Here is a 16824-nt window from a genome sequence, read left to right on the forward strand (position 1 = left end):
TAGACTTTTTAAAAATATCAGTATCTTTTTAAATGATTTTTAAAAATGTCCTTTAAACAATAGTTGTCCTTCAGTTCTTAGGAAAAATTTGTAGGTTATATTTTATATGTACATATTTATATTAACTTAATTTGGTATAAGTTTTGTGTATATTTTTAACCTTTTTGTCTCACAGGTGAGCTCTTGTCTTCCTCTACTTTTTCGCTTCTTTTCCATTATTTCAGTTGAACATTTATAAAGGGGTACTGTGCAGGAGATGTAAGGATAAATTCTCAAGGAAATTTAAAGATAGGAGTGGGGAGTGATAGATACATAAATCTGATAGTGTGCATAAATAGGTTTTAAAATTTTATTGATGGGTCCAAAAATAAAATCTAGATGTTTTGGCTGTTTCCCCTCTTGATAGGGTCCTGTATTAATAGGAAGTTCTCAAGGTGGTGTCAACATTGAAGATGTTGCTGCTGAGACTCCTGAGGCCATAGTGAAAGAACCTATTGATATTGTAGAAGGCATTAAAAAGGAACAAGCTGTCCGGGTATGTTGTATTCTGAAGAATTTCTACCTAGCTTTATTGGATAATTGTAATACTTAAAAAAAGAAAGAGAATTAACTTTGTATAAGTTAAGTGATTGACAAAACTTTTTTAAAAAACTTTTTTAGTGTCAATGCATGTTAATATCTTGTTTGAAATTGAAGCCTTTAAAGTATCTACAGTAGGGGTGCCTGGATGGCTCAGTCAGTTAAGCATCCAACTTCTGCTCAGGTCATGATCTCATAGTTTGTGAGTTCAAGCCCCACATCGGGCTCTGTGCTGACAGTTCAGAGCCTGGAGCCTGCTTCAGATTTTGTGTCTCCCTCTCTCTCTCTGCCCCTCCCCCACTCATGCTCTGTCTCTCAAAAATAAAGAAATGTTAAAAAAATTTTTTAGAAGTATCTACAATATTTTCCTTAAGTATTTTAATACTTGTCTTTAAAAGGCAAGGATTATTTTAATTAGCCCCTATACCATTGTCATACCTAGTAAAATTAATAATTCTTTATAATCGTTACCTACCCATTCATTCAAATTCCCTTGTCTCAAGTTTTTCATTTTTTTTTTCTTTTATAATTTGTATATAATTTCTCAGGCTGATTATCCTCTACTTACTGGTATTTGACTTTTTGCAAAAATCATATACACCCTTAAAGAATTTAAGATTTGTATGAGAATTATAATTTGTATGAGTTGGGATCCATATAAGGTCTTTCATTGCTATTGGTTATTGTCTCATAGGTCTTTTTCTAATTTATAGGTTTTCTTTCCCTCACTCTCTTCATCCTTCTTTCATTTGTTGAAGCAACTGGGGTGATTATGGTTTATTGTTTATCATAGCCTGGATTTTACATACCCATGGTAGCATTTAATGTGTTCCAATCTCCCCTTTGTTTCCTGTAAATTGTATGGAATGGTAGGGACACTGTCTTATATATTCCTATAATCTGATTTTTTTTGGAGGGAAGTGGTTGATGGATACTTTTGAGAATCTGATGAAAGGTATGGGCTTTTAGTGTCTGCACATAAACAATAATTTTTGCCTATACTTTAGTCTTCTGTACTGTCCTTTTTTTGTGTGCTTCTTCCCCACTTTCTGTCCACCACCTTCTCCAAAAAAAAAAAAAAAAAAAAAAAAACCCAACCGTGAAGTTTAATACCATAGCCTGTGAGAGTTGACTGGTAAGGTTGGAATACTGCTATTAAATTGTTTAGTTCGGATATGAAAAATAAGTGACCCATCTTAAAAGAAAAGTTTGAATGTTAAAGTTTGAATGAAATTAATGTGTATTAGTGGGAAACTCTGTCAAAATAAGCTTATGATATTGAAGTACAGTAGAGCAAGAATTTTTGACTAGCACAAAAGTTTAAAGGAGATAGCAAAATTACCTTGATAAAGTCATTGAAGCAAGATAATGGTATAAAGGTTTAAAGGGGACAGAGAGAGACTTGATTCATTAGGTAGTTATGTGAGAATGATGACTGGACAGTTAAATTTAGATGAGAAAGAATACTTGATTTCGAATAACACTTGAAGGAATAATCTACTCAGGTTATATAGCTTTTTGAGTGAAGAGCAGAAATGCTACCTAGCACAGTGTTTGGCAAATTAATGTCTTTCTGGGTTGATCAGAATTCTGTTGCAATTCTCAAATATTTAGATCTAAAATGGTAGATTATAACCTAGTGAAAATCTTTCTTAATGAAATAATATTTAATTATTCTCATTTATTTCATATTATTCTCTATATGAAATAAGTCTTAATTGAAAATGCCATTTTTTTTGGCTGATTATCCTCTTTACTTACTGGTATTTGACTTTTTGCAAAAATCGTATTCACCCTTAAAGAATTTAAGATTTTCTGTAATTAAAATTCAAATGTATTGCAGCCTTAGATAGTAGTTAGAAAAGAGGAAAACCTCCTTCATAGTGTTCTTGAGCAATTGCAGCAGTTAGAATAAATATATAGACATGTGGCTTCTATATCAGTGGTTCAGAATTGCTTATGGAACTTCAAAAATTATGAAAGGCTTGGTCCACTGTAGGACTTGTAAACCAGAACTTCTAGTTTGGAACTTTGGTATGTGTATTTTTTAAAAAGCTCTTCAGGTATATATCTAGTTAGGAATCTCTGCTCAAGACTATACACCCCTCTATTAGAATAGAAGCTTAAGTAACTGTATCTTTTGGGCCTATCTTATATTAGATACTCAGTAGATTTCTGAATGAATGCAGTTATACTGGTTTGACTGAATGTGTCCTAATTGCTTGGTAGACACTGTTCATACATTACTTAAAAGGTAAAATCAAGTGATTTAATATTTTTGCCGTCATTTGGACCATTGGGATTGTCAGTCCACCTTTTTTTTTTTTTTTTTTTTAAATTTTTTTTTTAATGTTTATGTATTTTTGAGACAGAGAGAGACAGAGCATGAACGGGGGAGGGTCACAGAGAGAAGGAGACACAGATGTCAGTCCACCTTTTATATGTCTTTTAATAAAATATAAGCCTCTTTCAGTTTAGGTTTGCCATAAGGTTTAGAGGCAATATGAAGGCAACGGAATAAACACTGGAACTGGAATCTAGTCAGGACTTCATTTCTCTGAATCTCTTTCTCATTTGTAAAATGGCCATACTACTTGTCTTGTGGGAATTTTGAATACAAAGTTTTATTGAACCATTTAGTAGTAGTGGCTGCTATTTCAGTCATTCATGTTTGACTACAAACAATTCATACTTATTATTTAAGTGATAAGCTAGAAGGTTTTTATTTACGTAATTTAATGTTGATTGGACATATGCAACATACATATAATAAAGAGACAAATTGATTTCAGCTTGCACAGAAGATGGGATTTCCACCTAATATTGTGGACTCTGCAGCAGAAAATATGATCAAGCTTTACAACCTTTTCCTGAAATATGATGCAACTATGGTAGAAATAAATCCAATGGTAGAGGATTCGGATGGAGCCGGTAAGGGATCTTTCTTTTTTATCAAACACTGATTCTGTATTTATCCACCAATTGTATGCTTCAGTAAGGAAGTTGAATTCGTAAGGAAGTGAACTCTTTCCTATGTAGAAACTTATTTTATAATAAATTGAATGTGAACAAATATGAAGGATAAATACCTATTAAAACAAACACTTAAAGTGTATATTTATGTACACACAGGGAGGTTAAAGCTGCACTGTCCAGTATGGGGGCTTCCAGCCACACGTGGCGATTAAAATTAATTAAAATATTCCTCAGTCGAACTAGTCACATTGCAACTCCTCGGTAGCCACATGTGGTTACCTTATCAGATAGCACACATACAGAATATTGCCATCATTGCAGAAAGTTCTTTTGGGCAGTGCTGATGAGAGTAATTAGTGTCGTAGTGAGTAAATGGCAGTAGTTTTGAGGAACTAGCCATCTTAGTCTCCCACAAGTTTCAGACTTTAGAGTTGTCATGGGTCTTTATTATACAAAGGGTAGAGTCTGGTGCTTGCTTCCTTTTAATATTTCTATCCAACAGAGAAGTAAGATTAGCTTGTCACTTTACACCTTTTCTTTTGCATGTATTTAAAGGAAAATCAGATTCTGAATGATCATACCTTCCATGTATAGCCATTTAAAAAATATAAGTTGCATTATTGTAGCCTAAATTTTTCTTGATACTTTATATTAACTGCATTACTTGATTTTGTTTCAAGTCACTTTGGATATTTTAATCTCTTAAGCATTTGTAGATCATCTTTCACTTGTATACTTTTAATTAGGTACATTCTTTATTATAGAAATGGATTTTTAGTTGGTCATTTATATGATTGTATAAAGAAGAATGAGTAAATTCTCTTGTGATCATAGAGGTCATTTATAAAACTAAAAAATTTTTTTATAAAGAGTAAAGGCTGATGCACATTTTCAAAATGAAATGTTCAGTGAAGGAGAATTATTTGTATAAAAGTTTTTTTGTTTTGTTTTGCTTCTGTAATAATAACATTGAAAGCAAGACTCCTGAATTACTTTCAGCTGTGAAATTCTACAGCCATATTCTGTTGGTGAGGGAATGTCTTTGTTCTCTTAAAAACTAATTTTTTTCCCTTTGTATTTTAGTTTATCTTTTCTTTTCTTTGTATGCATTTCTATATATTTTGAAGGAGTTGTTTTTTTTTTTTTTTTTTTTCCTTTTCTGATTAAGGGCATTGTATTTACAGAAAATTTGCAAAGTACCAAGAAACATAGGTAGGTTGGAAAAACTTCCTATAACCTCATTACCTACCATCGTTTTTTTTTTTTTTTTTTTCCTTAAAGTTTATTTATTATTTATTTTGGGAGCGAGAGGTAGAGAAAGCAGAGAGGGACAGAGAGAGAGGGAGAGAAAATCCCAAGTAGGCTCCACACTGTCAGCACAGAGCCTGACATAGGGCTTGATCTCACGAACCGTGAAATTTATGGCCTGAGCCGGGATCAAGACTTGGATGCTTAGCTGACTGAGCCACCCAGATCCCCCCCCACCCTGCCACAAACATCCTTTTTAATATTTTAGTTCATTTCAGCCTGTTCTGTAATTGGGATCATATTGTCTATTCAGTTTATATCTTTCCCTTTTTAAACTTAAGACTACATGATAAAATTTTTGATGTTAAATATTTTTCAGTTTTTAAAGGCTTGTATATTATTTGTATATAAGTCTTTGCAGCCTTGATTAGCTTTCACATAGATTCTTAGAAGTAGAATTTTGGAATTGAAGAGTAATGATATTTTAACATGTTTGATTATTGGGCCAGGATAATAACATTTTGAGATGTATTTTGCCAGATTGTTGTCTGGAAAAGTTGTTCTAACTTAGAGAGTGTCCATTTCAATGCCTACTTGTGCCAGAAGTGACTGTTATCTTGGTTTTAAACTCTGTCAAACTGCTAATCAGGACATGGTATCTTATTTTTCAATTCTTTGATTATTTGTGATGTTGAGAATTTTTCATGTTTATCGGACATACATTTTCCTCAGTAGACTGCAAAGTTTCTGTTGATGTCCTTTGGCAGCTGTGTTAGTTCCCAGTGGTTGCTGTAACAAATTACTATAAACTGGACATAGAAATCTAGGTTGATATGTCTTTTTTTGTCCTTTCAAATACTTTCTCCTGCCCCATTCTTCTTTCTACTTCCAATATTACATGTTAGATAACATGATACTGTTTAACAGGTCACTTCCCCCCCCCCCCCGCCCCCTCCAGATTGGATAACTTCTGTTTATCTATCTTAAAGTCCATTGACCCATCTCTAATAAATATGTTGTTAAGCCCACCCAGTGAATTTATCATTTTAGGTGTTGTGCTTTTTAGTTCTAGATTTTTTTTTTATAGTTTTATTTGCTACTGAGGTACCTATCTAGTCCTTTATTATGGCCATATTTTTCTTTAAATCCTTAAGCATATTTAAAATAACTTCCACAGTCCTCTGATTTTAAATCTGGATCGTGTTGGGTTTGGTTTTTCTTGTCTCCTTTTTCTCTTTACCATTGGTCACATTTTCCTATTTTTCTTTCATGGATATAGTAATTTTTAGTTGCATACTGGACATTTTGTAAAATATGGTGTAGAGACGAAATTCTTTTATTTTCCTCTGGAAGAATGTTGATTTTTATTGTTATTTGTAGTTAACTTAACAGGACTTGAAACTTTGTCTCATGTTGGGCAGGCTTCTGGGCTGAAACCGATCATTTCTTTCAGCCTTTTATCAAGTACAGCAAGGAGAATGTTGCAGTTATATTGGGGTGAGGAAGGGATAAAGCACTGAAAGGTGAAGTTGGGAGAATTGACCTTCATATGAGTCATTTTGGTAGAGTGCTGGAAGTAAAACCTGATTAGAATGGGTTTAAGGGAGGATTGCAGGAGAAAAATTTGTACCATGAGTTTAGGCAAAGGGGCTGGCAGATGTAAATATTTTAGGTTTTGTAGGCCACGAATGATGCTTTTCTTCATATTTTTGTTCTCCTTCTTTCTTTTCCCTTCTTTGTTCTTCACAACCCATTAAAAATATGTAAAAATGTGAAACCCATTCTTTGCTTACAGGCAATACCAAATAGGCATAGGCCATATCTGGGCCATGGGCCATATTGTTTTTTTGCTGACCCTTTGCAGACAATTTGTTCAAGGACTTTTGCTGTACATGAAGTGAAGGGTAAGGGGGAAGAGGCTGCAAAATATATTTTTCTTTCTTTTTTAAGGTGGGAAAAATAACAGCATTTTTGCAAGTTGTTGGGATTTAGCCAGTAGGTAAAGGGGGGCACTTTATAATGCAGGAAAGGTAGAATTGCCAGGACAATGTCTCTGAGTAAGTGAGAGGGAGTGGGGTCCAGGGTGCAAGTGACGGGGTTAGCCAGGTGCATGGATGGTTAATTTTTGGCAATTTTAAAACAAATTTTAAGTGTTTTTGAAGTGGACTTTTTTTTCTCTTTTATCTGTTATCATCTGCCTAGGGTGGGTGTGGAACTACTAACTTTGATGGAGCAGTTTTAATTCCCAAATATTCTTTTTTAATAAACGGTTTGAATACATTGTGAACATAAATTGAAATACTTTCAATAAATAACAAAACCTAATTTTCCCCTAAACTAAGAACTATTATTGGTTAGTTTATTGTGTCTGTCTTGAAATTAAGATCACTTTCTTTTTCTTCCTTTCACAGTGCTGTGCATGGATGCAAAGATTAATTTTGATTCTAATTCAGCTTATCGTCAGAAGAAAATCTTTGACTTACAGGACTGGACCCAGGAAGACGAAAGGGACAAAGATGCAGCTAAGGCAGATCTGAACTACATTGGCCTTGATGGAAATATAGGCTGTCTAGGTACTGTGTGTTTTTATGTTAAAGTTGGATTGGCTGAGCTTAGTTTGTTTTCTCTGGGTCTGTTGCTTATACAAATCATTTTCCCCTCTTGATAGTAAATGGTGCTGGTTTGGCTATGGCCACAATGGATATAATAAAACTTCATGGAGGGACTCCAGCGAACTTTCTTGATGTTGGTGGTGGTGCTACAGTCCATCAAGTAACAGAAGCATTTAAACTCATCACTTCAGATAAAAAGGTAAAATTCGAATGACGAGAAGTAACTTGATTAATTAGTAGATGTGGTCATTACAAGAGTAGACCGTTATAATTCAAAAAGACATCACTAGTTTGGAAAAAGCTCCTGAAATAATGCAATAAAAGTTAACTAGAAAAAAAAGATAAAGATTCCCACTCTAATTTAGAAAACAAGATGAAGATATATTAGATGGTATTAGGTAATACTATAAATGGTAGTGATCTGGTGTAGAAGCCATTCCTGTGGAAAAATTCTGGAGATGCTAGTTGACCATAAAAGCCCAGAAATCTCAAAAATCTACAAAGCTACAAACAAGAAAATTAAAATTATTTTAAATTCTATTCACAGGTAATTTTTGTTACTATTGACTTGATCATTTTTTCTTGACTTGTTAGTTCTTGTATATTTCACACACATGCGCATGCACACACACACACACACACACAAAATTTCTCATACACACACTTCCTATTTTCCTTTCTCTCTCTTCCTGTTTGCATATATATTTTTATAGAAACAACTTTATTTGCATATGTATTTTTTACAGAAACAACTTTATTAAGATATAATTCACATGCCATCAAGTTCACTCATTCATATATATCTTTCAAAATATATATTTTGAATTTTTTGGCTAACATATTTTGAGCCACTTTTTCCATTTACTATGGTGTGCTTGTAGAACACTCATTTTAATGTTTGCATAAATCTGTCATATGCAGATATGCCATAAGTTAGAACTCTGACTTTATAAATGATTATCAGAACACAAGAGATGTGAAACATGATCCAAAAGATAGACATATTATCGGTCATTTTTTAAAGAAGTATATCTACTATGTGACCAATGTGGGTTTTGTAAGACTTAATAGAAAAATAAGATAGTGGCTACCTTAGAACTAGTTTTACTGAATTTAGAACTGAGAATTCCTCATTGGTAAAGATAATTTCTTACTCTTTCCTTTTCCTGTGGCTGGAATAATGCTTAGTACACAGAGGTCATTGATAAATATTTATTATTGATGATGCCGACAATGTACATTTTACTTGTGATGTTAGACTCTAGAATTGTTTTTAAAAATTTAATTTACCATTCTTTGAGCCTATAGAATTATTTGCCATATTTAGTTTTACAAAAAGCATTGAACTAAAAGGAGAAATAAAAGTGCTTTATTTCCCTTGTTTAATAACTATTCAGAAAAGTAAACAAATCTTATTAGAACTATATTTCTGTAGCTTCTTTTGGCATAAACTCTAAAAAGCAGAGTATTATCTAATTATTTAACTGTTGAATACTTACTAACGTGAACTAAAATTCTAATTACTTTTCTAGGTATGGCTTTTAGGGCCTAGGGACAAGAATAGAGAAAAGCATATGAAGACTTCCAGTGTTGTGGGCTGACAGGAAGGGCATTGGAGTTGGAAACAGGCCAGGAACCTAGGGAGACAATGTAGATAGCAATGAAGTAGCTGTATACTTACCATGTCTCTTTGTGTTGGACACTGTACTTGGCATTTGGGAATACATGGTTACTTTGCTCAAGGCATTTATAGTCTGACTGGGGTGATAAAGTGAGTGTAGTGCTGTGGAAGAACAGAAGACTGAGCCGGTAACTGGGAGAATCAGGGTGGCCTTCACTGAATGAATGATTCCTTGAGCTGTCTTGAGAAATTGAATGAGTTAGGCAAGAGGAAGAATATACAAAGGCATGTAGAGTCCAAAGAAGACCACTGTGTTTATGGAATGGGAAGATGCTTATGCATAAGAATATAGCATTATTGGAATGAGTGATTAATGTTGGCAATTGAGACCACACTGTAAAGATCTCTGTTATCTGTAGTTAGGGAATTTGGATTTTAACCCCCTTATCCTAGTCCATATATATCATATATATATCATATATATATGTGTGTGTGTGCGTGTATGTATATATCTCCATCCCCTTTCTCTTTATTTATTAATTGTATATATGACTTAATATATATTTAATTATATATTATATCATTATTATATATTATATGTTATAGTTATATAATATATAATAATTATATTAAACATGTAATATTAATATATGTTTAAAAGAAAGTAACTCTGCTACTATAGGGTGAAATGGAGAGAAGAGAGGCACTGTCAGGAGAGATCAATTTGGTTGTTATACCTACTTGTTCAAAAATATTGAGAAGTCCTGGACAAAGGCAGTGTCAGTAAGAATAAAGCAAAGAAACCTGATTTAGAGGCATTTCTGAAATAGAATCATTAAATTTATTTTTGCCCCTTTTTGTGTTGGGAGGCCATGGAGAAGGGTTGGTTAGGTTAACTTTAGGACTCTTGGTTGGAGGGAATCATTGGGTGGTGATACCTTTTGTGCTGTCAGAGGCAAAGTAGAGAAATAGGTATTTCTGAATGAATGTGTTAAGTTTGGGTTGTGGTGACTGTATCTAGCAGGCAGTGGTAAGGATACTATACTTCCTATAATGGTTGGATGTATATTTGACAGTCCTCAGCACTGTGAGAAAAGTTGAAGTGTTAGGAGTTGGTAACATGACCCATGTGAGTGAGATGAGGAAACCAAGAGTGGAACCTTCTCCCCTTCTCCTCCCCTCTTCGCCCTCCCGGATGAAGGATTGAATAGAGAAGGAAGACCCAATAAAAGAGAAAAAAGAAACCGACAGATAGTTGCTGATGAGGAGAAAGCGGTGACATCCAAGGGCAAGGTGGAGGGTTTTGAGAAGTAAGGGATGGGCAGTAGTGTCCATCTGCAGGAGTGATCAGGCAGAGTAAGGATTGAACTGATGATTGGGAACCCTAGCAAGAACAGTAGGGGAGAAGGGGGCAGAGACCAGGTTGTAATGGGTTGAACTGTGATCAGGAATTGAGGGAATGGAGACATCCAGGCGAGATTACGTTTTCAGGGTACTTTTTCTGAAGGCACAGAAGAACATAGTGTTAGCAGTTGAATGGAGGTGGGGTCGAGGAGAGCTATTTAGTGTGTGTTTGTTTGCTTGTTTGTTTAGAAGACCAGGAAGATGAGCTGTTTCTAGCTGGAGAGAGAAGAGATTTGAGGATGAAGAAGAGAGTGAGTATAGTCAACAGAGTGAAGGCCTGGGGAGATACAACACAGTAATTAGGGGATGAGATTAGTTTTCGACTCTCTCCTTGAGGTGTCATTGGAGAAAGGAAGATCACATGTTAAAAATGAGAGTCCTTGAAGTGGGATAGGAGACTTATGAGGGAAGTGAGATGTATGAGACAGACCACTAGAGAAAGGGTTGCTGATGAAGAGTCATTATTGTGCCACCCTTCAGGTTACGCTAGTATATCAGGGTTGTTGTTGTTCTCATTTTTTTGCTTTTCCTTGAAGTTGGGATGAGTAAACTGATTGGTTGAAATCATCCAGTGGTGCACTCTTTGAAGGGATGGCAGAGGCATACTGGTCTTGACAGAGGTAGGGTATGGAGGAATTAAGCATGCAGCTGACAGTATCATTGGATTGCTCAGCCACAGGTTCTGGGCTCGGTAGTGAAGAAAGTCAGATCTGCTGAGAGTCTGGGAAATTAGAACAAGGTTCAGGGAGTAGAGGCTTTTAAGAGGAAAAGACTGGGTTTTGATGGAGTTAGAGATAATAGGCACAAGGAGAGGAGGTTAAGCAGAGTGTGATTTACATAGCTGATATTCTAGAAACATTCATTCTGGTCAAGTCAAGGATTTGGCTTTGGTGGTAATTAGTTGAAATGGACTGGAGGTAAAAGTGACATGGTAGAGATCTAGTAACTTTAAGTCCAGAGTGTTAGATGATGCTTGTGGTATGCATTGAAGCTATGCAGGATGAGGTGGGAGGGAGGGAGATAAGAGGGTGCCAAGGTCATTATGAATTCTAGTCTATTTCTTCATTTCTTAAAGGTCTAGAAATAAGAGTGGTAAAGATAAGGAATGGATAGCATTGTTCAGTGTTTTTCAACCTTTTTAATGTCCTGTCATTCACAGAAGATGATATTTCAAAGGGGTATAGGCGATAAATAGAGAAGGTTGCTTATAGTCAGAGGCCACTGGCCCAGAGGCCCTAGCTGTCCCAGAACCTTCCTAGCTGCCCAAAGGGTAGAGGGGAACAATATCTTGGTATGTCTGTAACCCATTTGTATCATTTGTAGCTCACTAGTTGGAAGCTCTGGTATAGGTGAATGAAGACTTTTTTTTTTTTTTTTTAATGTTTTATTTTTGAGAGAGAGAGAGAGAGAGCATGGGTGGGAGAGGGGTAGAGAGAGAGGGGACACGGGATCTGACGCAGGCTCCATGCTGACAGCAGCGAGCCCGATGTGGGGCTTGAACTCATGAACTGTGAGATCGTGACCTCAGCTGAAACCAAGAGTCTGGCACTCAATCAACTGAGCCACCCAGGTATTCCTGAACTAAGACTCTTTAAGAAATAAAAAAGATTTGGGGGAGGAAATGATCAAAGAACAGTGATTCAGACTTATCAGTGATGATGAAAGAATGCTGATCCAAACGGGCCTTGAGGTTTGGATGTGAAGTGTAGCCAGGAGTGGGTATTCAGGAGAAGTTGAGTGATTTTGAGGTTCTGCTTTGTGTGAGAAGTTGGTTGAGTTGATGGGGATAAATGAAGAACAAATGATAGGTAGTGAACACTAAATTGGAGATCTTGCCTGTGACATTATCTTAAATCATGATCTGGGGCAGTCTTGTTGGTGTGGTGTATGGCTATGCTTAATAGAAAACGAGTAAATGCAGTCCGGAAGTCTTTGTCATATGGGAGGAGACTAGAGAATATGAGCCAGGCATTGAAATTACCCAGATTGGGGAGAATAAGTTCTGGTGGGTGGTGGGCTGCATAAATTTTAGTGATGAGAGTACAGAGAGTATGATGGTTTGATCTGAAAATGTTACCATGGAATTAATTTGTATCCTAAGGCACAGACACTAGTATTTTCTTGGGAAGGAAGGATACCTACTCCTTGGTTTTTAACTTTTAATCTACAAAAAGCATTTTATTCACAGGTACTGGCTATTCTGGTTAACATTTTTGGAGGAATCATGCGGTGTGATGTTATTGCACAGGGTATCGTTATGGCAGTAAAGGATTTGGAAATTAAAATACCAATTGTGGTACGGTTACAAGGTGAGTGTAAAAGATATCTTGCAGTTGTTCCTTGAACTCGAATTGTTTAAAAGTTCCTAATTCCAAGGAGTTCAGTTCATTTAAAATACAGTTTTCAAATAGCTATGTCTTTCAAATAAAAATGTTATGTAATAGGAATTTTTTTAAATGTGGGTTTAAAAAAAATTCTGACATTGGGCAAAAATATTTATAATTTTGCTTGGTATAATTTGGCACATGATTTATTTGTTGTGCTTTGTTTTGAATTCTGACTTTCCTGAGTTACCATTGACATGGTAAACCAAGATATTTCATGAGGTAACTCTGGACTTTTACAGTATTTTCTTTGGTTTTAGAAGCATTTATATTAAATGATGGAAGTACTCCTATGTTGAAATTTCATATTGTGGCAGACATTTTAAATGATTTTGTGTAAATATTTAAAACATCTTTATATTTGCATAAATCATTTCCAGGTACAAGAGTTGATGATGCTAAGGCCCTGATAACAGACAGTGGACTTAAAATTCTTGCTTGTGATGACTTGGATGAAGCTGCTAAAATGGTAAGCAGGCTATGCTAATCTAGGGACAGATTTGCGAAGTGTGTAAGATGGATGATAGGTGTAAGGGGTCCAGTGCTCCGAATATGCAGCTAAAACACTCATTATTAGCAATATTAGCCTGTTCATTTTAGAATCTAAGTTTTATTTATTTATTTATTTATTTATTTATTTATTTATTTATTTATTTGACAGAGAGTGCGCACATATATGCACGTGGAAGGTGGGGGTGGGGAGGGGTAGAGGGAGCAGGAGAGAGAGAGTCTTAAACAGGCACCACGCTCAGCACTGAGCCTCAGCCAGCCCAGGGCTCAATCCCACAGCGCTGGTTCATGACCTGAGCTGAAGTCGAGTTGGATGCTTAACTGACTGAACCACCCAGGCACCCATAATTTATTTATTTTTAAAGGAATTTTTGTTTTATATTATATAGATATTGCGTGGTTCCAAAGTCAAAACTATAAAACAAGGTATATTCAGAGAATCTAGCTTTTATACTCATTCCCTGTTTCTTCTTTCCCCACACATAACCAGTTTTTAAAAGAGGTCTTTAGTTCATCCTTCCAATTTTTAAAATGATAAGCAAATAATGTGTGTGTATATGTATCTGTGTGTGTTTGTCTGTCTACATTTCTCACATTATTTGATGGTAATATGTATTTTACCTCACTTCTTTTACTTAATAACCTATCTTGAAGCACACCCCATAGTAGACATAAAGGTGTTTTGAAAATGAGAACTTTTGATTCTTTCCTACCTTTGTTTATAGACATTTTATGGAATACTCTGGGGCTATATGGTTTAATCAGCAATAGGCTTTTGAGATTTGCTAAGTTAGTATGTTATCATTTTGTAAAAATAATAAAGGTCTTTTGTCCTTCTTTGGGACATACTTTGGGAAAGTACTCACTGGTAAATAAAAATCAGTTGCACTTTAGTGACACAGGGACTTACACTTAATCTTGAGTTTAAGATTTTGAGCAAAGGAATGGTAGACAGAGGTGTTCCAGAAAGCTTTGTGGACATGGAAAGAAAGTAGAAGAATCCGTAGAATCTTGATTAAATGGACCCCTGACAGATAAAAGTGAGCAGGTGGTTTAATTTGTGACTAGTGTTTTTCTTCTGACTATGAGATTATGGAGGTTATAATAGTATAGATGATAATATGGTGATGATGATGATCATAGCAACTGCTGCCATTTATTGCTTTTTGTGCATGCAATGCTAAGCTTTCTCTACAGGTATTGTCTCATTACAAATGTGGTTATATAATTTCTGGCTTTATAGATGTGGAAACAGAGGCTAAATAAATTATTCATCAAGATCACATCATACGTATCAGAATGGGATCTGAACCCAAGGGGCCTAACTTCAAAACCTTCTCTTTACTACTCTATTGGGCAGGAGAGAAGCTGAATTTGTTGTTTGTTTTTTGACATGTTTATTTTGTGTAATGCTTTGTATGGTACCAGCTGGTTAGTCTTAGATTATAGAGACATCATTGCAATTCAGCTTGATGAAAAGTAAAATACTAACTAACTCCCTAAACCCAAGCTCCTATCCCAATATTGCAAGTTAAGGTGTGTACATATTATTTAAACAGATTTTTATTGAGATGTGCTTTGCACTGTGTGGCATCCAGCTAAGACAATTACAGTTTCTATCTTTAAAAGAGAAAAAAATTTAAGCAATAAGGAAGATTTATATACATATATCACACATATATATTCAATTGGAATATGTATAAAATATATATACATCTTCAGTCGGAATATATATAAAATCAGTAAGTATTGAACTGAGGCATGAGTTGTGAATAGTGTCAGATTTGACTATCCTTCAAGAGTGGCAAATGCTTGTAAGAGTGTGAAGTGATTTATAACAATGTCAGAATAGCCCAGATGTTTTAAATGAAAAAGACTTAATGTGCATTAATTTCACATTCATCAGTAGTTCTCATTTTATGGTTTCGTGAAAAGAAGAGATAAAAGATGCTTTGTATTTTCCTTTCAGGTTGTAAAGCTCTCTGAAATAGTGACCTTAGCCAAGCAAGCCCAAGTGGACGTGAAATTTCAGTTGCCGATCTGATCCGAGAACCCAGAGGATGGCTGAAGGTTTTAAATGTGATGTAATCGTTAAAAATACTGTGTTCTGTATTATTATTGTTCCTTTTCTCTTGATTGTGTGGAGATTGTAATTGCCAGCTCGGCACAAAAACTTTTAAAAGCATTTGCTCTGCATTTAATTCTCTGTTCAGAGTGGGCTCTTTGTATAAAGAATGTGTAACGCAGTGATCTCTTTTTTTTGTTGCAACCTTCTTTTTTACTTCTATGGAATGTCACTCGCAGTATGCCAGTTTATTGTTAGATACAACATTCTTCATTGATAAGAGTCCTATGAATAAAATAAATATGAAGATAAAGCTTTATTCTTTAGCTCTAGAAATATATGTAATTTAGCCTCATTAGTAGAGCAATGTATTAAAACAATGTTTTATATAAGAAGTGTTTATCTTCAGAACCAAATACCTATCTAAATATATCAATTACTATTTATAAACAGAGCCTTCAAACACTCCCCAAAATATCTTTTTAAGTATTTCAGTGAAGTAACTTGTTATTTGAACATTGTTTTAACCATTACAAAACACTGATTACTGTATGTTTTCATGATCCTGTGGTATTGATAAGAACCTGTAGGTTTATATCAAATAAAAGGTATATTCACTAAGGACTTGGCAGACAAAATTAATAATGACAGTTTAAGTTAATAAAAATCTCTCAGTGTAACTCGGATTAATGTTTTTTCTTTTTCTTTTCTTTTTCCTTTTCTAAGTAAACACAGTAGACGGTGATGTGTTCATCATTGCACTGAACATCTCCAAGGAACTGATTTGTAGATCACGTACTGGGGCATGACATTACATATTATGGAGCTACCTACAAATATTTCCCTTGAATTCTGATATTTATGTGTGAATCATCTAGTACTTTCTTTAAAAAAAAACACAAACATGTTTTCCTTTGTGTCCTTGTGTGTGTATGTATCAGTCTTTTGTTCATTGCTTAGAACAGTTGATATTTAACTGTTAACAGTGTTAATATCATGTGATTAACTGTGTAGATACCATGGAAGGAAAAATCAGTCAGCAGTGACTATGTAACCGTACTGGTGAACATAAGGACTTCTACCTATTTTGATGTTCTTAATATGTGATCATTATACACACACACTATGAGAGACTGCATAGCATAGTGATTATGAGCACAGAATTTGCAAGCAGTCGGTCTGGTTTGAATCTTGGCTCCCTTACTTACTACCTATAAGACTTTGGACAAGTTTTTAAATTTCAGTGTATCTCAGTTTCCTTAGCTCCTTTCTCATCCTGACTAGAATTATTTAGTGGGGAAAGGGAGACATAGACAGAGAAGGACAATGGGTGGTGGAGGGGGAAGGAGAAAGGAGAGAGATTATATAAAGAGAATAGGTAATATATTCAAGTCAACTATACATATATCATTATCTATTAGTCTT

General features: G+C 34.9%; 1 protein-coding gene across 5 annotated transcripts in view; it reads left to right on the forward strand.

Moving 5' to 3' along the window:
- Positions 1-16300, forward strand: part of SUCLA2 (succinate-CoA ligase ADP-forming subunit beta) — a 58271-nt gene extending 41971 nt beyond the window's left edge. For 2 of the 5 annotated variants that reach the window (XM_042970432.1, XM_042970298.1), the window contains exons 5-11: positions 407-535; positions 3372-3510; positions 7215-7376; positions 7472-7614; positions 12629-12749; positions 13205-13293; positions 15304-16110. In XM_042970432.1, the coding sequence (XP_042826366.1) occupies positions 407-535; positions 3372-3510; positions 7215-7376; positions 7472-7614; positions 12629-12749; positions 13205-13293; positions 15304-15378 (858 nt within the window). In that variant the 3' untranslated portion in view covers positions 15379-16110. The other 3 variants (XM_042970497.1, XM_042970566.1, XM_042970360.1) reach the window with 2 other exon arrangements.
- The last annotated feature ends 524 nt before the right edge of the window (positions 16301-16824 follow it).

The sequence above is a fragment of the Panthera tigris genome, chromosome A1 (assembly GCF_018350195.1).
Source record: "Panthera tigris isolate Pti1 chromosome A1, P.tigris_Pti1_mat1.1, whole genome shotgun sequence".
NCBI classification, from domain to species: Eukaryota; Metazoa; Chordata; class Mammalia; order Carnivora; family Felidae; genus Panthera; species Panthera tigris.